This window comes from Aquarana catesbeiana, linkage group LG09 (assembly GCF_042186555.1).
Source record: "Aquarana catesbeiana isolate 2022-GZ linkage group LG09, ASM4218655v1, whole genome shotgun sequence".
In the NCBI taxonomy this organism is placed as follows: Eukaryota; Metazoa; Chordata; class Amphibia; order Anura; family Ranidae; genus Aquarana; species Aquarana catesbeiana.
In genome coordinates this window covers 222,395,422-222,418,008 of record NC_133332.1, presented here as the reverse complement: position 1 = coordinate 222,418,008, position 22,587 = coordinate 222,395,422, and the positions used below count along the sequence as shown (strand labels likewise).

At 43.8% G+C, this 22,587-nt stretch overlaps 1 protein-coding gene across 3 annotated transcripts in view; it reads left to right on the top strand.

The window, feature by feature from the left end:
* PLXNA3 (plexin A3) overlaps window positions 1-22,587 on the top strand; it is a 233,310-nt gene that overhangs the window by 136,360 nt on the left and 74,363 nt on the right. For all 3 annotated transcript variants that reach the window (XM_073599797.1, XM_073599798.1, XM_073599800.1), the window contains exons 6-9: window positions 17,733-17,856; window positions 18,807-18,960; window positions 19,144-19,243; window positions 21,894-22,008. In XM_073599797.1, the coding sequence (XP_073455898.1) occupies window positions 17,733-17,856; window positions 18,807-18,960; window positions 19,144-19,243; window positions 21,894-22,008 (493 nt within the window). The remainder of the gene's footprint in view (window positions 1-17,732; window positions 17,857-18,806; window positions 18,961-19,143; window positions 19,244-21,893; window positions 22,009-22,587) is intronic.

Here is a 22,587-nt window from a genome sequence, read left to right as displayed (position 1 = left end):
TGAGGCCCTGACAGTGAGATCTACCACAATTCCTGACTTTCTGTCCTCCTGGGAAAGTTGGGTATTTTAGCCCACCTTTGCATGTTCTAGCATCTTCTGTTATATTCCCTATAATGTAAAATAAATAGTGCAGAGGATGCATCATTGATTAAAAGGTAAAAAATACAATGCTAACTGATACAATATGGTTTCTTTGCCAATTTAATGTAACCAGGGCAGGCCATTGGCTGACAAATTGGCCCTCAAGTATTCCCAGAAATAAGTCCTCCTTGCCAGCTTAGACCTCTTGTTTTCGCAGCAAAATACAATTGCATTAGCTACTAAACGATCAATCTGTGAGAGCTTGTCGTCTTCTTCAGTCCCCTCCCAAATATTGTATGAACACATATATATCCCCCCCCCCCCCCACCAACCAAATCTTTTGGTTTTTTCTTTGTGTTTGCCCAAAACACGCCAACAATACCCCACCCACTGATTTGCAGCCCCCATCATTAGCTTGGCTCCAGTCCTTGCACTGTACCTCTGGCGATGCCAGGCATTCTCCCAGTGGTGGAAATGAGGGTATTGGCTGGGCCCTGTGGTTGCACCTGCTCTGCGTGCCAGGCCAGGCTCGGAGGCTCTGCTCCATTCCATCAAGGGCTTGTCAGCCCCCTCACTGTCTCCTCTTGTGTCACTCGGGTCCTGGAGAGGTGGAGCGGTGCCCATCGTTTGATGTCTTTTTACAAGGCACTCAGGCTGTCTGTGCGGGGGCCAAGTCTCCTTTCCAAAAGAATGCTTTTTACAAGGGGGACAGCTGCTAAAATGATTGAGGTCTCTAGAGCTGCTGTCTGCAAGGGACTGCTTGGTTAACGTAGCTTTAAGAAGAGCCCTGCTAAGCTCTCTGTGTCTAAAATGGTCACATAAAACAATTCTGATATCGTTTTAGATAAATGGCGGTCCTCTCTGCAAAACAAAGTGCCCACTTGGCTCTATATATTTAACACAGAATTCCAATGTGTTCATAACCATATTTTTAGTCCATGCATATTTTATGTTTACAAGAAATTTTTGATCACTTTACATTCTCGTTGTACCTCATTTCCATTACCCGACCCGAGAAGAAGAGGATCGGAGCTGCTCTGGGCAAAACCACTGCACAGAGCAGGTAAGTATAACTTCTTTTTAACAAGGCTTTAATATCACTTTAAAGTGGTTGTAAACCCCCCTCCTCCACCCCCAAAAAAAACAAAAATAAAATAAAACCTGCAAGACCAAGGCATAATGAGTTGGTATTCATAGCATACTAGCTCATTATGAATTACTTACCTGAGATCGAGGTCCTCGTACACCGCTCCGGCCGGCGACATTGCTCCCGGAGTTACCTCCGGGTATCGCGGGCTCCGGCGCTGTGATTGGCCGGAGCCGCGATGATGTCACTCCCGCGCGCGCGTGCCGCCGGTAACGGCACAGTCTAACTGAAGCAGCGGCACGTACTGCCATTATGTCAGTGCGCATGTGCCGATGATGTTGGCACATGCAAATACAGGGGATATCTCCTACTAAATCATGCAGGTTTAGGAGATATCCAGTGTAACTACAGGTAAGCCTTTATTTTAGGATTACCTGTAGCAAAAAGTGGTCATAAAGGGTTTACAACCACTTTAAGGTGGAACGAACAGCCAAAATATATCGGGGATTTAGAAGAAAGCCCTGACATGCTGTCTGTTTATAGCTTAGCTGAGTTAAAGTAGAACTATAGGAAAACCTTTTTTTTTATTTTTTATTTTAGCTAGAGCAGCGCAAGGGGGGTGTTATAACCCTTATCAGATTTTTTTTTTTTCGCCATCTGTGTCCCATTGTGGAGATTTCCCTTCACTTCCTGTCCCATAGCTAAACAGGAAGTGAGAGGAAATCCCTGCAAATTAAGGGAATTCCTTGGGGACCCCCAGGTCACGAGAACTAGTGTCCCCATTGGAAGATTTCCCTTCTATTTCTTTTCTGGAGACAACCCAAAATTTGGGATTTTCTTTTACTTTCAATGATAATGGTAAACGGGACAAATAGAGAGGGCAGATCTCCTTAAACGGGGTTACAGACAGCAATAAAAACTGACAGGGGTTCCAATCCACCTCAATTCTATAAAAAAAAAAAAAATGCATAATGTATAAAGGCGGAGATATCCCTAAAGGATTGTAAAGGGGTACATTGGGATCATGGAAACAGACCAAGTAGGGAGGAGTGTGAAGAAAGACTACAGCTGCTGAGGTCCTTTTCTGTACTACAGGACAGCTCTTCAAGTAACACACTTTCTTTTTAGGGTCCATCCATACTAGGCAGCTAAAAAAATGCCAGTACCTTTGGCAGAAAAAGCAGCATAAAAAAAAACACGCTCATAGTGAACAAGAGCTTATGGGAGTTTATGGGCATTTACTTTTATACGTGTTTTTTCCAAAACCTTATTCTCTGGTCATTTTTCACTGTAATCAATCCACACTTGAAAAGCCAAACACTCTTAAACGCCGCGTTCAGGTGCGTTTTTCTGCCCGACAGCGCCTCTCAAAAGCACACTTGTGATGGTTTATTTTATTTTTTTGAGCCTGAAAACACTTCTGTGCAAATATGCCTGTAAACTAAACGGTCAAATGTGCATAGACAAAACGGGCTAACCAGAGTTGCTTTTACAAGCTGAAGAAAAAGATGCCAAAAGCCCGTATAAGCAGTATTTTTTTTTTTTTTTTTTTTATGCCCAGTGTGCATGAGGCCTCAAAATGTATGTATTCCCTAACAATGGAATTCTTTTATTTGCTCTTTTGATTTGATAAATGTACCATTTGAAAGCATTTCTGTTTAGTAAGCGCTAAAAATACCTGTTTATCTGGCCAGAAATCTTGTGAGATAACTGCCTGTGCACAAGTTGAGGAAAGGGTGTGTGTGTGTGTGTGTGTGTTTTTGTTTTTTTGTTTTTGTTTTTTGTTTTTTTTTATATATAATTGTATTTTTATTGAATTGTTTTCAAGTTTTACAATGAAAACGAATCAAACCAATAGTTGCCCTGGAATGGAGTACATCAAAAGTGTCATAAACCTAAAGCAGAGAGAAATAGTCTGCGTAATACAAGTACAAAAAAGTCCGTTATGTAATAAAAGGAAGCATATAGTGCATTAGTAAAAACCTGGATAGTAGATAGTCCTGGTGTTCTATCAAATAGTGCCCTCCATCGAAAAGTGCCCGCGCATGCGCAGTACGGAAGAGATCTCCAGCTGATTTCCTGATCAGCTGGCATGACATGACGTCACCATAGCGCATGCGCACATCGTAGGAGTCATTTTTTTACAGGAGATACCATTTGACGGGCATAATTGAAAGCTATGCAAACAGTGGAGGGAGACCATGGTTGTCAGATTGTGCCTCGCTGTTGTGGGGCGGGTTTACAGTGTGCTCCTGGTCGGGTTTTGTCTGTGTTTCAGGGTGGGTTTGGTTTGTTGAACGGCGGGTTTTGCCTGTGTCTAATGGCGAGTTGCAACCGACCTTGATCAAAGGTCAAATGGTATCTCCCATTGAAAAATGCCTCCTACGATGTGCGCATGCGCTATGGTGACGTCACGCCAGCTGATAGGGAAATCAACTAGAGTGCCCTTCCGTACTGCGCTTGTGCGGGCACTTTTTTGACGGAGGGCACTATTCGATAGAACATCGGTTCACAAATATGCAGGAACCAGCGCGATTCCAGTGCGGGTTCCTGCATTGCATGTCACCTGCTGGCTGTTCAGACTGACATCTGTGAATCGCTGTGGGTGTCAATGCAAAGTTAATGACACCCTCAGATCAGATCACAGTGTGAACTGTCAATTGGTGCAGGAATCGGATTGCATAGATGTGAACACCCCCAAAAAAAATAAGGGTCCTGCACCATTTCGATGTGATTTCAGCCATACACTTTGTATGGCTAAATTCGCAATGCACAGACATTGCATGCGATCTGCACAGCAATGCGGTGCAAATCACATGCAATGTCTGTGATCACACAAATGTGAACCCAGCCTCAGTCCAGCTCTGAGATGTGGCCAAGAACAAAATTAACAAACCTGGGGGGCGGGGGGTGGGGGTGGGTTTCTGTTCTGTTTTTTTGGGGGGGGGGTTTTGGAATCCATGAGTAATGACGTAGGCAGGGCTGACGTGTGCATAGGAATTCAGAGCTGTGTTGTCATGTCAAAGCGGAAGGTAGGAGTATACTATATTTCTGGAACATCAACAGATGTTGTTCAGTACCTATTTATAGGAATAAAACCTGGGAAAATATGCTGGTATTCCTGAGATGTACTAAAATCATTTTTTTTAGTTGCCTCGACATACGCTTTGAGGAACATCACACAATCCAGGATTCAATCAAAAATGGTGTGTTTATTGGATTGCCAGCAGAAACTGTTCACGTTAAAGAGCATGGCTTTTGAAACACCTCATCGTGTTCTGCTGGATTTTGAATAACGACGCTGTTTTTGCATCCTGGTTTGTGCATTTTTCTTGCGACATTCCAGTAGAAATGATCTGGCACCTTGTACCTGGATCTCATTGGGGGGCGTACATGCTGGATTGCACCTGGAGCATAACTCAAGTGATATTAAACGCTTCGTTTTTTTTTTTAAAGTGGTTGTAAAAGTAAGTTCCTGAGTTAAGTCCCTGACTCGGAACAAGCTCAGAAAATACTGAAGCCAGTGGATCAATAACACTGGGACTTTCAGAAGTGGTGAATATTTCTATCGGCACAGCTTTCCTGTAAGCTGTTTTTGTGAGTGTAGTATATGGAATAGGATGGAACAGTTGGCAGGAAGTTGGTAGTAACAAAATAATTACTTACTGAGTAATTGGATGTCTACAGGAGATGGTGATCAGCTTTCTGTCTCCATAAACATTTATGGTTCCCCCACCAAAAATGCCACCATGGCCAATAGTGTGTTTTTTACCCCCTGACTGAGGTGTGTACTGTCCTTCAGCATCACAAGGAAAAATGGCGTATCAGACTTGTTTGCAGTATAATTGTGTTGGCCTCTCCCTTGGCTTGTATGACGGAACGCGGTGTCTTTGTGAGTGCAGAGCAGAGATAGCGCTCGGTGCCTTTCATGCCTTCCACCTATTTTTATTTGCCTGTGTTGTGGCGAGGTCTGGATTATCAGCCAGCTCCACACTCCTAATCCTATTAGGAGGGGCTCAAATCCTGTTTAAAGAAGCCTGATCCTCTGGATGTGCTCAGTGTGTGACTGGGGAGGGTCTGCATACACAGCTGTGCGATAAAGCCCCCTCAAGGCTCGCTCTGCTGAGTGTGCTGCTTACTTTATACTGATAGTGGGGCCTGGCCAGTGCTGGGGGGGGGGGGGGGGGGTTCGGGCCTGTCCTTGCTCTTTCTCTGCTTTTCATGACACTTTTTTTTAGTTCTATGTTTGATGTTTGGTCTGCTTTACTTAGTAGGACTTGACTTGTTTGCGATTCTACATTGCTTTGGCTCTATGTAATCCTTCTCGTTCCCTTCTGGGCCTTGGTCCTTTCTTGTCCTTCAGTACATGAGCTTGGCATGACTTCCTTCTTCTGGACCTGGACTTTTGCTGGCACTCTTTGGTTTTGGGGCACTGCTCGCTGAATTTTAATTAAAATGAGATCAAGCCATCTTTAAATGTGGATGCCATTGCTGACCTGCTTCTCAGAATGCTAGTTGCCTGGCTGTTATGCTGACATGGACTCAGTACATTGAGGTGCAGACACAAAACAACCATGCTTATCAGAAAAGTAAAGTCGGAAGCCATCTGCCACTTGATCTAGGTTAGTAATTCAAAGTATTAACACAAGAGGAATAACTTGACAAAATTAGAAATACAGCCTTCTCTTAGTCTAGGTCTGGGGTCTCCAAACCTTCTAAATAAAGGACCAGTTTTTTGTTCTTCAGAATTTAGGGGGCCAGAATGTTGCCAGCGAGAGTGGAAATTGCCCCGACATCAGTAGGAGTTAACATCGCCACGTTTGGTATAAGGTGGAGAAAAGTGCCCCATTGTTGATGTCAGTTGGCAGAAGTGTCTTTTATCAGTGGGAGAAGAATGCCCCAAGGGCCAGATAAAGGCAAGCAAAGGGCCGCAGTTTGGTGACCACTGGTCTAGGTTCTCATCTGTGTGTTGAGGAAATGCAAAATCAACACGCATCACTTTTGCAGGCAAAAAAAAGGGACCCCAACAATGCCAACTTGCCATAATATGTGAAATCGTGAACCAACATGTATGGTAACAATGTGCCATGCATTTTGATGTCATGATTTTCTTTAAAAAAAGGGGGGCGCGGTCATTCACTTCTTTTGTGTGATTCTCGCACATTGAATTGAATGGGCTGCCCTAAACACGACACGCTAAAACACATACACATGAAGCCTTAAAGTGATACTAACACACTGTTTAATTTACATTGTCCATTCTGTTTCTCTATGTGGAGGATGGCACTGTAATTATTTATTTTTTTTAACACAACACTGTAATTATTTTAATAATAATAAAAAAAATCTAACTACATTTTTTTCACGGTCACGTTTGGTCACATAAACATGGTCACATGTTTAAAGAAAAACAGCCTTTGAGATATGGAATAAAAATAAATGATTAATTTCAATAAACTGTTTTTTAAATCATACAAATATATATTTTACATCAAATCCTTTTTTTTTTGGCAATAACATGGTATGGCCAGATTTCTGCCAATCACAGGCTGTGTCATGCCCCTCCAGCCTGGAGGATTAACCAGGTTTTTTTTTTTTTTTTTGCAGAATACAGAAAACAAATTCCATAGTGACTGAGTATAAACAGCATGTAATACACTATTTATTGATTGTTTTTAAAGATGTGGGTTTTAAAAAAACTTTAAGCTGGTTACACACGCTATGAGTTTGTTTTTTGTTTTTGTTCAAGCAGTGAGGTGGATGCAGGCATCTCCCTCCCTGCGCTTTTGTACTTTGGCAGTGGAGACTCCTTCCCTGTCAAAATACACTCAGCCAATGGCTGCAGTGGCTGATCGAGTGAAGGTTTTCTAGCAGGACTTTTTGACAGAAGCCAATTGAACAGAGAGGTTTCAAACATATTGAAACTCTGGCGGAAATTTGATCTTTGTTTACCCTGCATTAGGAATGGTTCCCTTTAAAATTTTCAGCCCCCTTTCTTTTTTGCTGCTGTTGTGTTTTTTTAAATTTTTTTTGTAAATCTCACTCAAACTCCACTTCTTAAACTTAAATTGTAATTCTTTTCACTGAATCTTATGAACCATGCACCCCTGCCAGACAGCATCGTCAGGTTGGTAACTTTGCTGCAAATAAGGAATACAGCTTGGTCACTGACCTACCCCAGGCCTGCTGAATTTACAATGAAGAAACATCACCCTGCTGATGAGGTCATCACTGCCTAATTTTCCTTCTAGTAAGCTACCAGCTTTCTATTGACAGGGAACTGGCCAGTGCTGTAGAGGTTGGCCTGTTCAAACTATCCATCCTTCTCCCAGTCTGGGTGCTGCTGCTTTCACTTCCTGGCCAGTATAGTTGGATGCAGGGGAGTGATCATTTACTTTTGTGTCTGTTCACTTCTGATTCTCTGGCCCAGCCTGCCCCACCATTTTTTGCTTCTTTAGCACTATTTACACTTCACACTTTTGATCAGATTTAATATAAAACCATTTTCATTGCTTGTAATATAGTCTGCCCCCCATTTTATGCTGTCTTTGTGGGAAGATGCAGGGTGCTGGGGATAAGTAGCAAGTGAACTGTTCACTGGTCTTCTGAACATTTGTAATTTTACAATACAGTGTATCAGTAAGTAGAGGAGACCCTACCCTATGGGTTGTCTTCTCCTAATCTTGTCCATTGCTAGATAGTTGCAATGGATATTCTTGTGTAATAACTATCCACTTCCTCCTATCTTGTTCACGTATGTGTGTATGTATGTGTGTGTATATATATACATATATATATATATATTATACTATAGAATAGACATTTACCAGCAAAGATTTCTCAGTGGCATCTGACTTCCCAGCAGGTTGGCATATAAAGGAAACCTGCCGTGAAAGAAGTATGGAGGATAACACTGCTGACTTCCTCTCTGAAAATGATATTTTCCAGCTATCAAGTTTTAGTCACAGACCTAAAACAAGTATGCAGCCAGTGAAGTCAGAATTCCTAAACTGTATACTTGTTCTGCATCTGCAACTTAGTTGAAGCCCAAGGAGCAGCATGAAATATATATAATCTCTATATAGAGAGAGAGAGCTTTTTATTTAATTTTTTTTTTATTTAATTTTTGTTATAATTTCCATCAATAACATGACAGGCTATATTGAATTATGGATTTAGTTCTTATGTTACACTATACCCGTATCCCTTATTTTGGATGCTTGGTATTATTTTGGTGGATTTATTTTGGTATATTTTTATCTTCATATTTATTTTCATTCTTATTGTTTTATTCTTCATTATTATTTTCACTTTATCTTTATTTTACATTTTTGGTGCTATTTTGCAACTAATGCATTTACATTTGTTTTGTCTGTCATTTCCGTTGGTTTGGCTTCTTCTGTCTATTTGGTTTCAGTTATGGAATGATTATTTCAGATTTATCATGTGTTGTGTATACCAAGACATACAGCTGTTGAACTTTAATATATTCCTCTGACGTCACTTACACCTGTGCCGCATACAGGAGGGTGTTACCTTAGTTAAAGATCGACAGAGGAGTACATTGGTGTAATGAGTAAGCACAGAGCCACTGCGTCTACCTGCTATTGTTTGCTACTATCCTGAGGTTTTCCACGTTTTTATATTTCTAATAAAAGGGACTTTTTGGTATTTGGAGTGCTGCCACCCCAATCTTTTCTCTACTTCCACACGGCCAGTGAGCCGAGGCATGCACCCGTAGGAGGAGTCCTTTTCCCCAGATATCTACACACCTGTCTATTATCATTTACCTAGAGCAGAGTTTCCTTTTTTATTGTCAGCAGCCAGTGATGCTGCAGTGGGCTGAGCTGATAGGGAAGCTGAGACCCGAATTCCCCATTAGGTCTGAGACCCGAATTCCCCATTAGGTCTGAGACCCGAATTCCCCATTAGGTCTGAGACCCGAATTCCCCATTAGGTCTGAGACCCGAATTCCCCATTAGGTCTGAGACCCGAATTCCCCATTAGGTCTGAGACCCGAATTCCCCATTAGGTCTGAGACCCGAATTCCCCATTAGGTCTGAGACCCGAATTCCCCGTTAGGTCTGAGACCCGAATTCCCCGTTAGGTCTGAGACCCGAATTCCCCGTTAGGTCTGAGACCCGAATCCCCCATTGCCTGCTGTCAATCACAAGGGGAGTGAACCTGATGGAGGACTAGTGTCTCAGCTTCCCAAACATGACTCTGCCCCCCATGTACAAAACTCCCCTCTGCTGCACTGTCTGACAGGTGATGTATGGACACTGCAGCCTCCATGCAATCGCCCAGATTCATATATCTGTCTATAACAGGTACATGAATTTGTTGCCCGCACCAACATCCGTCATGTAAAGGCACGTCGGAATTCCAAAGAGTGTCTTAGACACTTTTTATGAATTCCCCTGTGTATAATTTCTTTAAAGGCCAAGACTGCAGAAAAAGACTAGTACAAATAAGGAGAACAGGTGGAAAATGATGGTTCGTGTTGTGATGCAGCCATTTATGGCCACCTTGATCCAATGTTTGAGGCAACCATTGAAATGTATCATTTAGAAAAGTCAGAAAACCTTGTCCAGTTACTAGAGATTTCCCCAGATGAGCCATGCTGGAGACATCTGTAGCATGCCCCCCAGTGTGACCATCTGATCTTGCCTTAATTTACAGGTACCCTCTAGTGACAACGGCTAGCTCTAAGGTATACCATTATCTATTTTAATCGTCTTATTCTGGTTGCTATTGAATGCTTCTTGTTAAGAGCCTTTATTTGTATCTATAGTAACTATGTACGTATGCTTCTTGTTTAGTAGTAGTACACAGTGGTTGTACTTTACCACAACTCGTTAAAAACCATGCACTCCCCATGTGGCAGGTTTCATCTTATCTCATTCACTATTAAGAAGAGAAGTGAATATTGTTTTTTGTTTTGGCTAATTCACACATTGCTATATTTATTAAGATAATAAACCTGGAAGAGCAAGCATGTGGAAATGCTAAAATCATGTCAAAAACTACTTTCAACATAAACAATACATTGCAGTAATAGCTGTAAATCTGGTGCTCACTGAAAATACACAATTTTTTCCCTTTAGAAAATCTAGAGATTGCTTTATGTGTGTGCATGTATGTACTATCTCGCTGTTCTCCTCTGTGCTTGTGAGCCGCAGAACAGCAAGGAGTTAATCCGGCACGGCTGTGGCAGTCTCTGTGCTTCTGGCTTGGCACTGCCAGTTGCTCAGGCATCTCCTGTTTTTTCTGAAATGTCAAATCGCCTGGCAACAGCTTGCTTTCCAGTACTAATGAGCCCACCTTCGGAGCTGCATCTCTCTGCCCTACAAAATCATTTAACTATTTCAGTGGCGCTGGCGTGTGTCGTGCACCAGTGCCAGGTTTGTTCAAGTATAAAGTCATGAAAACCATGAAAGCTTTCGTTTTCTACACGGCTCATTCTGAAAGGGTCAGTCCAATGAGAGATCGGCTTTGGATAGATACCAGCCAGCTGAATCACCAACAACTTCATTCTACAAGTAAACAGATTTGTCTGTGTGGGGTTGGGATTTGTGCATTGCGAGTCCTAGTTTCAGTTGCCACCAAGGACACTCTCCGCATAGCCTTCTTTCCTGTGTTTGTGTGGGTTTCCTTCAGCTGCTGAAAATCTTTACTGGAAGATTAAAGCAGAACTCCGGGCCCATCTGAAAACCTACCAGATATTCATTTAAAACAATAAAATACTTTTTTTTTTTCAATACTACTTGCAGGATTTACATAAAGTCTCCACTGTTTCCAAGACCTCTGCACCCTACACCCCAGAATTGATTAGCTAACATGAATTAGACACTGCCAGTTACATACAGAGGTGTTTTAAACAGCTCCCAGGAGGAGGGGAGCTCAGGATTGACCTCATCAAGGAGCAGGTTAATGTATGAGAAGTAACCTTAAAAGGTAAATGCTGCAGGGTTTGAATGGTGGTGTTACCCTCCTGGCTACAGGTTCGGGTACCAATGTGTGACTCACAAGATAAATGGCCTTAAAGCGGGGATAGGCAACCTTTCAGAGGTTGAGATCCACCTGGACAACATGGAGGAAATCGAAGGTCCCCGAGGGGACGGCACCCTGTTTTAGAAAAAAAATAACTATCAAGCCCCCAATATAAAGACAGCATGGAGAACACCTAATGTGTCACAGTATTGTCCTCTGCCCCTTAACATCAACCCCACAATAGTGTGAATTGCCCACCCCCACAATAGTGTCTTCTGCCGCTTTCACATCATCCCCCCCCCCCCCCCAGTAATGTACTATATACTGTCTTCCGCCCCTCGAGGCACGCGGTAGTGTCTTCCGCCCCTCGAGGCACGCGGTAGTGTCTTCCGCCCCTCGAGGCACGCGGTAGTGTCTTCCGCCCCTCGAGGCACGCGGTAGTGTCTTCCGCCCCTCGAGGCACGCGGTAGTGTCTTCCGCCCCTCGAGGCACGCGGTAGTGTCTTCCGCCCCTCGAGGCACGCGGTAGTGTCTTCCGCCCCTCGAGGCGCGCGGTAGTGTCTTCCGCCCCTCGAGGCGCGCGGTAGTGTCTTCCGCCCCTCGAGGCGCGCGGTAGTGTCTTCCGCCCCTCGAGGCGCGCGGTAGTGTCTTCCGCCCCTCGAGGCGCGCGGTAGTGTCTTCCGCCCCTCGAGGCGCGCGGTAGTGTCTTCCGCCCCTCGAGGCGCGCGGTAGTGTCTTCCGCCCCTCGAGGCGCGCGGTAGTGTCTTCCGCCCCTCGAGGCGCGCGGTAGTGTCCTCTGCCCCGCTTTCCATCTTTCCCCCCACTGTAGTGTCTGACCCCCCCACACACACACACGCAAACACAAACCCACACCATTGTGTAGGTAGCACTCTCCTACTGGTGTACAGCACACTGATGTACTCTAAAACTGGACTGGTGTACAGGAGAACGTGAGGCAGCACAGTACTGGATGAAGGATGTGAGCTGCCAAAGTTACCTCTTTATATTAGCAAGCTGGTGATTGGTTACTAGGACCACCCAGCATCCTAGCAACCAATCACCTACTGGTTAACTGAGGTAGCTTCGGCCCTCTGTCCAATACTGTGCTGCTTCCTGTTTTCCATTCTGCAGTGAGGATTAGAGCGGCAGAGGGGAAGGATCAACAAAGTAGGGACGTGTTTGTCTTGCCAACTTTTAAACCTTAAAGGGAACCTGTCCTGAGAGAACTGAGAGCGGTACAGTTCCTGATCTACATATGAAAGTACTGGTTGTCTGGCTGTAAGGCTACCCTCTGGCTTTAATACTTTAGTCCCTGACCTGGAACATGCAAGTAGGCCAGAAATGTCCATAACTGCATACGGTCTCCAGGGCAGTAATTCAAAATGTTGCAGCCACTGGGTTACCATGACAGCCAGACAGCTAGCATTGTCAGGATAGGTTTGCAGTGGCTTTTTAATAGTTCATTCAAATCTATATAATTCAACTGAGTTTAGTTGTATAGGAGTTCCTATTTGATTGCCCTCAAAGACATAGACATAAGGGTATAAGCGCCTTTTGGTCCAGAGACTGATGTGAATGGTTCAGTGTTCTCTATACAGCATCGTAGAATATGTTAGAGCTTTATAAATTTATAAAGATAGTGTGCGACCGTGATGGGACATTAGAATGTAAGCTCCTCTGGTGCAGAAACTTACCCAAATAGTTTTAGCGTTCTCTCTATAGTACCTTGAAATATGTCAGCGCTGTGTGACTATGGTGAGACATTAGAGTGTGAGCTCCTCTGGTGCAGGGGCTGAAGTGAATAAATACATTGCGGAATATGTTAGTGATATGTTGATACAGGAAATTAAAGAGCGAAAAAATGTTTGACATAAACCATTTTCTTGCCAGCTGGTTTGCAATTATTTATTTTCATAACTAAGCTCAGAATGGCGAATAATCCTCTCTGAGCAATACAAGACACTGGGCCTGGAAAATATCTTTTAATACACACAATCCATTTTATTTTTTTCCACTGCACTGTCAGTATAATTCATGGGAAGATGAAGTATATCCCACTTCAGAGGTCAAATCTGTTAATCGCTGGCCTGCCTCTCCTGATAATTATACCGTGTCTTCATCTCGTGTATTAAATGGTAAGGCCGTTAAAACGGTAGTAAATCTTGAGGTCTGTCCTCTTCCACCCAGGCAGAGTGCCTACCCTCCTGCGCTGGCTGTCAGCACTCTTCCCCCACCCTCCTCCCTCTGGCCTCCTCTTTGTCAGCACCGCGGCCCTCTTGCCCCGTCCTCCCATCCTCTGCTGGTGATTAAAGTAGTTGTGTAGTCTCTCGATGACCCTGTAAAGTCCCTAGCTAATATATGACTGGGGCTTTGCTGCATCTATTCTTCCTCCAGGGAGTAGGAAGTGGCCGGGGGAACAATAGCAGCCTAGTGAGCTGAGGGGGGTCATTCTCCAAGAACCTATTAGAAAATGCAGGCTGCTTTGTGCTAATGAAACCGTTTATGAGCACAGGAGGGCAACATTCTTCCGGTCACTTGCACGCCCAACCGTGCAGGGGACAATGAGCTGTAGGGATTGTATTTCTCCATCCCCTAAGGACGAAAGGAGGGAGCTAGGGTGCCTCTGCCTCACACACAATGCTAGCGACTGTTCTGAGACCCCCGCCTTGCTCAGTCCTCTTAGCGTATTGCTTTGTCTTGCTTCTCTAGGCCTTTATGAACTCTGTCACTGTCAGGTTTAAAGGACTCATAAAGCTAACTTAAACTGGCTTTTATAAAAGAGCTATTGATTAATAAGTACAGATGGATGAGAACTTATGCAAGCCTATCTGATCCTGAAGTAAGGGCAGTTGTACATAATGTTAAAAACGTGGTGACGGATTTATAGAACTCCACCAAGAACTCTAAAACACAAATCTCATTTTTAAATACACTGTTGAAATGCATGTGTTTAACTGCCAGAAAATTTGTAATTCTGTTCAGCCAGTCTTGTAAACCTGACACCCCAATCATCCAGCACAACCAGGTCCTTGGTCTCAGTGGCAGTTATTCAGTAAAAGTCGGGGTGTACAGGAAATAAACTGTATGCTGGACTCCAGGCCTCTCTGTAATTCCAGCGATGAGATAACCTTACTAGCAATTCTCAGATTATAACTGCTTTGGGCATCACCAAGCCAAACAATGGTTTCACCATTGTGAATAATGTGGAGCAAGCAAGCAACTTGGAGAATCCAAGAGAATTGTGAGAGAATTATATCTTTCTTCCTGCCATGTGGCTGATGTGAAGTCACAAAATGATCATGTCTAATGGGCAATGCTGTTGGTGGCAACATTTTCCCTGGAGCAGTATCCTTGAAATTAAACTTCTGTTATGACTAGTGGAAGTTGCTCTGCTGTAAACGGAATCGCTAGTGAGGAAGCATTGATAGAGTAGCATATTGCCAGTTTTCAGCAGTGAGGGAGCTTCTTGAAAAGCATAATGTAAGTAGAATGTTACCGATTCTGTCTCTGGCAAGTGTGGTCCTTTTATTTGCTTCTGAATTCCATCTGACAATGTCGCTGCTTCTTCGTTGTGCAATCAGGCTACCTGTGCTTTGCTATCAACCACATATAACCAAAATATCAATTTTGGGTGTAAATGCTCTTAAAATTTTAATTCTGTTAATTTCTCTAATGTTTACATTTTTTTTTTCAAAAACAATATAAGGCCCCATTCACATTTGCAATAAGGGTCAGACTGCGATTTCCCGCAGGAGACTCAGCAGGGTGAATGCCAATAACTGTGGGCAGGAAGTGCTGTACAAAACAATGAGAGGCTGACTGTGCCCACAGCTGTTTGCGTGTAACTGGACATGCAGTGATTACCTGATCGTACCTGGACACCAACATATTCAGGAAATCGCTTCAGGCTGTGGCCCTTACTACAAGGTTCGCAATTGCGACCCAGCTCCAGGGTGGCCCATGCGGCTCCCCTCTACACCTGGATAGCAGGGGCGGCATATAGAGGAACTGATCCTCTCTCTTTTCCTCCTGCAGCCACTGAAAGCCTGCTTCTCCTCCTCTCCCTCCCGCAGGCATTCAGCTCTGCAGGAGGAAAATGGAGGGGATTGGATCTTCTATACAATGTCCTGTCACTCCTCCTATTCAGCTTCCTCTTCTTTCTTCTGCCCCCTTGCCCCTGTGTGCTCCCCTGGCTCCTCCTCAGCTCTACCGGTTTCCCCCCTCTCCTCTCCCTCTAGCGACTGTGGGGTATGTGTCAGGTTGGAAAGCGGTGAATTCTGAATGGACAGAGTCAGTGATCAGTACCAATCACTGACTCTGTCCATTCATAACTGAGACATAGTAAACTGTGTTTACAATGCTTCAGTTTTCTGAATGAACAAAAAGTTCTGTATAGAGCTATTCCTGTCCATTCTGTGCAGCTGAGGCTGCAGCTATAGAGATTAAGGGCTGTGTCCTCAATCTCCTTTCTGTGGCTCAAAGGTAAAACCGCATAGGTTGTTTAGACCCCTGATATTTCATCAACATCCCCCAACGGCCCTCTTAAAAATTAAAAAAAATGTAAAAAATAAATACAGTTGTGTTAAAAAAATGGTAAAAAAGAATTTAAAAAAAGTAACAAAAAGAGAAAAAACGACAGATACCAGTAGCGGAACTACCCGGGTCGCACTTGCGACCAAACCCTGCCGTTCCACCACCGGGCTCAGGGGGGCCCTTCATGGTTTCTTGCATCGGGGCCCTGAATGTTCTAGTTACACCTGTGGCTTCAGGTCTGTTTAGATGTGAAAGGGGCCCTACAACTCCCCCTTATTATTTTTTTCCCTAAAGCAGCTTGTAATGTGTGTTTTTGTTTTTTTGTTTCTGTAATTCTGAATATACTGTGTTTACCAGCAAACCACAAAACACAAACTTGTAAAATCGTCAAGTAACCGCTGACTGCATTTTTATTTGTGGTTAGTAACTTATGATGAATGAGATCATGCTGCATATGATGTGTTTTCGCTTCTGCTATGCAGTTTGTTCTGTCTATCCTTATCTGTAAAGTTTTGCTCTTCCTCAGCTGTACATTTTCTTAATATTGGCTGTTGTGTTTTTCATGCTTTTGCTTCCTCTATTTTCTTCCCTGTTTTCTGAGCAGAGATCGTATGACATGTCACATACGGTTCAGCAGATGGTGCTAACTCATACTTGCTTGGCCTCTGCTGATCCCAGCCAATATCTCCATATTTTGTCTGAACAATCAATATCGCTAGACAGTGTAGCTAACCTTTACACAGAGTATTCTTTATTGATGTCATGTATAATGGATTCAGATTTTAGTTCTATAACTCAATGATCACTGCAGATTTGTAGCACAGTACTGTACATGCGAAATGCTTGAGAGTAGCACAACAGGCTTCCATCCCACATTAAACTTTATGGACTAGAAGTCCATGCACAACTCCCCTAGGTTCCTTCCGCTGATGCATTTTACTCTGCATTAAAGTTTTATTGTAGAAGTATTCATCCGAAAGAGGTTTGAATCCTTCCCCAACTTTACATTGTAGTATAATTTTAGCAAGTAGATGTTCCGAATTCTTCTTAAAGTAATGTTTGGTGTCATTTTTTGTTCAAAAGTTTACCTGCTTGTTAGGTTGTGTTTTATTAAAGCTGACTCTGGGCACAAAAATGATCGTTGAAATATATTCCTCAATGGTAGATGCGTGATCAAGCACCTTGTGCAGGGATAGGGAGTAGCAGTGACTGGTCTTTATTACAGGAAACTCCCACACAGTTGCAAAGTGCACAAGTTGTTTTATACAGGTTTAGTGCACGGGTATGGAAAAAAATTCACAAGAATACCAAGATTTAAGCCGGCCACAGGTTATGCAATTTTCTTTCCTGCAATCACAGGTTGCAGGAAGGAAAATCATTCCATTCCCCCATTAGTGCAGTCAGTGCTGATGGGGGGAATCCCTCCCACAGAGTTATTGTGTTCTCCCAGTGGGGGGCACGGAGAGCCATCCCTGCTGGTAGAACACAGTGATTATTGCTGGTGGGTATAGCTGCTGGCAATAATTGCATGCTAAAATTCTGACATGCTGGTTGTACCCGAGTCGATTGATGGGTTAACATGGGTACAATCAGCCTGCCCATACATACATGGTTTGAATCGCGGCCGAACATAGTTTGAGGTCCCTGGCCGAGATTCAAACCGTCTATGACCAGTTTAGAAATACACATGGCTTTTATATTTGGACAATAGTTGTCTAGCCCAGATTTCAGCTTTAATACATACAATTTTAAAATATCTCTGTTTTTAGTGAATACACAACTAGAGGAAATGGGTCATTTTTATATCCACATGGAGTTTCTTTATATTCACTCGTTTTTCTCTGCAGCTAGCTGCTATTTTCTAAAAAAAAAAAAACAGAAAATTCACTTCTCTATCCCACAGCAACCGACTGTGATTGGCACACTATACAGTTTTTCACTCTATAATTTCCCTTTAATATCTTTTTCTTAGGAAGTATTTTATGTTGTTCAATAGATTTGTTTCATGTAGATGTAAACATGTTCTAATATCTGTGCAGGTGCTGTAGAGAGAGTGAGTGTGAACGGGCAGCCGAGCCTCACCGCTTTACGAATGATCTCAGCCAATGCATGCGCCTGGAGGTGACTCCTAACAACGCCTCTGTCAGCGTACCTGAACTGCTGGTAAGGTGCACTTCAATGGGGAATTCTGCCTTGTGTAATGTCGAGCCAAATAAAAGGTGCACACACTTCAATTACTATATTTATACAAATATAATCTACTGCTTTGCATAGTGATCGGTCATGAGTGGCTTTTTGGTTTTACAACAAACTGGGGCTTATTTATAGTGAAGCAACCAAAAATGGCAAATTTATAGGCGCTCGTATCTAACCACCTTCCACCCACGCTAAAGCCAAAAGATGGCTACAGCGTGGGCTTGCATTGCTGGATGACGTCCTGTGATCACGCTTCCGTGCCCTGCTGTGGCACGCATCAGCGGGGATCTGTGATCAGAATAAAGATCCAATCACAGTGGCTCTTTACCATGTGACTAGGTGTGTCTGATCACAGTGTAAACAGTATTTGCTGGCTATCAACAGTCCTCTCATGCTGACAGCGTGTGAGCAGAGACGATAACTGACAAATGCACACAGGGGGACATCTACACTGATAATCAGAGCACTAATCATCAGTGTCCTGATTATCAGTGCCCACAAGTGCCACCAATTTGTGCCCATCAGTGCTACCTTTCAGTGCCCATCAGTGCAGCCTCATCAGTGCACATCAGTAAGGGAGAAAAATTTACTTATTTAAACATTTTTATAACAAAAACGAAAACTTTTTTTTTTCCAAAATTTTTGGACTTCTTAAATTTGTTTAGCAAAAAATAAAAAACAGTGGTGATTAAATACCACAAAAGGAAACCTCTATCTTTTTATCAAAAAAATTGTAAAAGTTTCATTTTTGTTGCATGACCACGCAATTGTCATTTAATTGTGACAGCGCTGCAAACTGAAAACTGACCTGGGCAGGAAGGGGGTGAAAGTGCTCAGTAGGCAAGTGGTTAAAGTTGGTTGCTGTTTTTGTTATATTTATATTTCCCTGATTGTGTAACATCTATGTCTCTCTGTAGCTGAACCTGTCTGTGCAGAATGTCCCTGATTTGTCTTCCGGTGTTACCTGTGTGTTCGGGGACATGGCCGAAAGCGAGGCTGTCCTGGTGGATGAAACCATTCAATGCTCCTCCCCCTCACTGCGTGACATTCCTGGAATCACCGGAGGACAGGGTGGGTCTGTGTGCTCTGTAACCAAAACCGACACCGATTCACACGGCGCAATAAACGCAGTGGAGCAAACTGTCAGCATCTTCATTTGTATTACCACCACACTGAACATACTTTGCTCTGCCATGTATGGCTAGAGTCCTGCTTTAGCTCTCTTTCTGATAATTTATCTTTTGTTTACTCCAGGAGCTCTGCACACAGTCCAGTTACACCTGAAGTCCAAAGAGACGGGTTTGAGGTTTGCCAGCACTGACTTTGTCTTCTACAACTGCAGCGTCCTTCAGTCGTAAGCTTTCTTCTCTACCTCTCTGGTTCCCTAGTTGTATATATTATTCTAATTTCTTAGTGGCTTTCATGGTCTGTGAACTTACTGTATACTAAAGCAGTGGTTCTCAAACTCAGTCCTCAAGTACCCCCAACAGGCTATGTTTGCAGGTTTTCCTTTATCTCGCACAAGTGCTTTAAATCAGGGTCAATGGCTTGGTGATTTGGACAGCTGTTTTAACTAAGAGAAATTCCTAAAACATGGCCTGTTGGGGGTACTTGAGGACTAAGGTTGAGAACCACTGTACTAAAGTATCTTCTTGTAGCTTCTGACTAGCTGTTTGGTGGAAGACTTTATCACCACCCAGAGACAATTGCTAATGAAGATACTCCCTGCCTGACTATAATGAGAAGAAATAAAATGGGTGAAATCCCTCACTTGCAGTGTAGCCCAAAAACATCCAAAATAGCAAACAAAATCCAAAGATTCGTTTTTTTATTATCCATAAAATAATTCTACATCATGCGGCATCACAGCACTCAAAAAATAGATTGTCACAGTAAGCAACATATGATGTTCTGCATGGGTTTGAAAACCCACCGATCATGATCTAAGTGTCGATCAGGAACCTGGACAGTTGGTGCGGCATTTATTGGAATCGTTCCCCTGTATTTCCTCCTGTGGCAGCTGAAAGGTGGCTTCTCCTCTTTCCCGCTGGCATTTAACTGCCACAGGAGGAAATAAAGGGGAACAATTCCAGTAAATGCCGCCCCTCCTTTTCATATTCCGGGAGTTGGCAAGGAAGGGGTGCATTCTACCAGTCACCTGCCCGCAATCGATGGTTTACCAACTGCCACAGTACATCATATGTTGGTATTGGTTCACAAGCATTTGTACTGATTATGTCAAGATCTACTTACTGTGACAATCAATTTTTTTGAGTGCTGTCATGTCTTATGACGCACCTGCTGCCAGCGACTGCGTGGGATCTTTAGGATGGAGAGCAAGGGACGGGACTGGTAAATGTTATTTACTGGCCCCTTATTTTTCTGAATGAACACAGTGAGTGATTTATACCACAACAGGGCTGCTAAAATAAAATTGTAAAAATAATACAAAATAAAACTGGTAAAAAACAATCAAACATTGTAAAGAATAATAAAATTAAAAAAACTACTAACACATCCTTTGCCCTACAGACACTGTTTTCTGCCCTACTGACACCATTCTCTGCCCTACTGACACTGTCCAATGCCCTGCTAAAACCATTCTCTGCCTTGCTGACACACTGTTTAATGCCCTGCTGACACCATTCTCTGCCCTGCTGACACCATTCTCTGCCCTGCTGACACCATTCTCTGCCCTGCTGACACCATTCTCTGCCCTGCTGACACCTTCCGCTGCCCTGCTGACACCTTCCGCTGCCCTGCTGACACCTTCCGCTGCCCTGCTGACACCTTCCGCTGCCCTGCTGACACCTTCCGCTGCCCTGCTGACACCTTCCGCTGCCCTGCTGACACCTTCCGCTGCCCTGCTGACACCTTCCGCTGCCCTGCTGACACCTTCCGCTGCCCTGCTGACACCTTCCGCTGCCCTGCTGACACCTTCCGCTGCCCTGCTGACACCTTCCGCTGCCCTGCTGACACCTTCCGCTGCCCTGCTGACACCTTCCGCTGCCCTGCTGACACCTTCCGCTGCCCTGCTGACACCTTCCGCTGCCCTGCTGACACCTTCCGCTGCCCTGCTGACACCTTCCGCTGCCCTGCTGACACCTTCCGCTGCCCTGCTGACACCTTCCGCTGCCCTGCTGACACCTTCCGCTGCCCTGCTGACACCTTCCGCTGCCCTGCTGACACCTTCCGCTGCCCTGCTGACACCTTCCGCTGCCCTGCTGACACCTTCCGCTGCCCTGCTGACACCTTCCGCTGCCCTGCTGACACCTTCCGCTGCCCTGCTGACACCTTCCGCTGCCCTGCTGACACCTTCCGCTGCCCTGCTGACACTATCCACTGCTCTACTGACTGACACTGCCCCACTTTTAAGGTAGGCTAAGTTTTTTTTTTTTTTTTCTTTTAACATATATTTTTACAGTAACATTTGTTATATTTTACTATTTAGTTAGGCCTTCTAGTTAATTTCTTAAACACAAAAAGTTGCCCCGGAGGGTTTTTCTTTACTACCTGAACGAATCCTATAGCGAAGAAGTATCACATCGAAAATTGGGAGCAAATAGTGACGTGGCCTCCTGTACCAATAGGTTAAACTCCCACAGCATTCTACCTCCAAACATCTTATGTATCCAAAGAGTCCACCCACCTATACCAGATTTTCATACATTTTTTGGGACTACCACATGCTTCTCAACAATATACTTAATTTATTGGAAGTAAAGCACATTTCATTTAAGATCTATTTCAGGTTGAAAAACAGATATATAGGGTTAATGTTCAAGTACCTGCCTGTTAATTGTGGGAAGCCATGCTGTGGTCTGAGTTGAGATTCAGCATGCTTTGTTGGCCAGGAGCAGATTTTAACCATTTCCTACTTCATCTAAGTTTAAAAGGTATTAACTACTCCAATTTAAAATGATGTAGGTTGATGTGATAAGAACGTGTATGCAAGTTTATATTGTATTTTAACCATTTCACTATGGTGTCTTTCTCATTGGCAGGTGTATGTCCTGCGTGGTCAGTCCGTATGCATGCCACTGGTGTAAATACCGTCATATTTGTACACACAATGCCGAAGAGTGCTTCTTTCTGGAAGGTCGCGTGAACAACACTGATGTATGTATCACCAGCTCGCGTCTGCCTGTTGGGAAGCAAACTAATTTTTTGTAATAATCCAGATAGCATTGTTTATCTCATTGCTGTACATGCCAAATCTGTGGCATTCCATGCCTTAAAGTGATTGTAAAGCAGAAGGCTTTTTATCTTAATGCTTTCTGTGCATTAAAATAAAAAGCCTTCTGTGTGCAGCAGCCCACCTCAGCCCACATTATACTTGAGCCCCATCTCGATCCAGCTATGTTGCACGAGAGACTCTCATTGGCTGAGACAGCAGCAAAGTGCCATTGGTTCCTGCTTCTGTCAATCAAAGTCAGTGAACCAATGAGGAGACAGAGGGGGCAGGGCCAGGCTGTGGCTCTGTGTCTTAATGGTCACACACAGCTGTGGCTCAGCTTGGGTGCCCCCATAGCAAGTTGCTCAACAGGAGGGAGGGGCCAGGAGTGATGAAGATGAGCCAGAGAAGAGGAGGAGCTAGGCTGCTCTGTGCAAAACCACTGCACAGAGCAGGTAAGTATAACATGTTTGTTATTTTTAAACAAAAAAGAGACATTAGTATCACCTTAAGGCTCCTTTCAC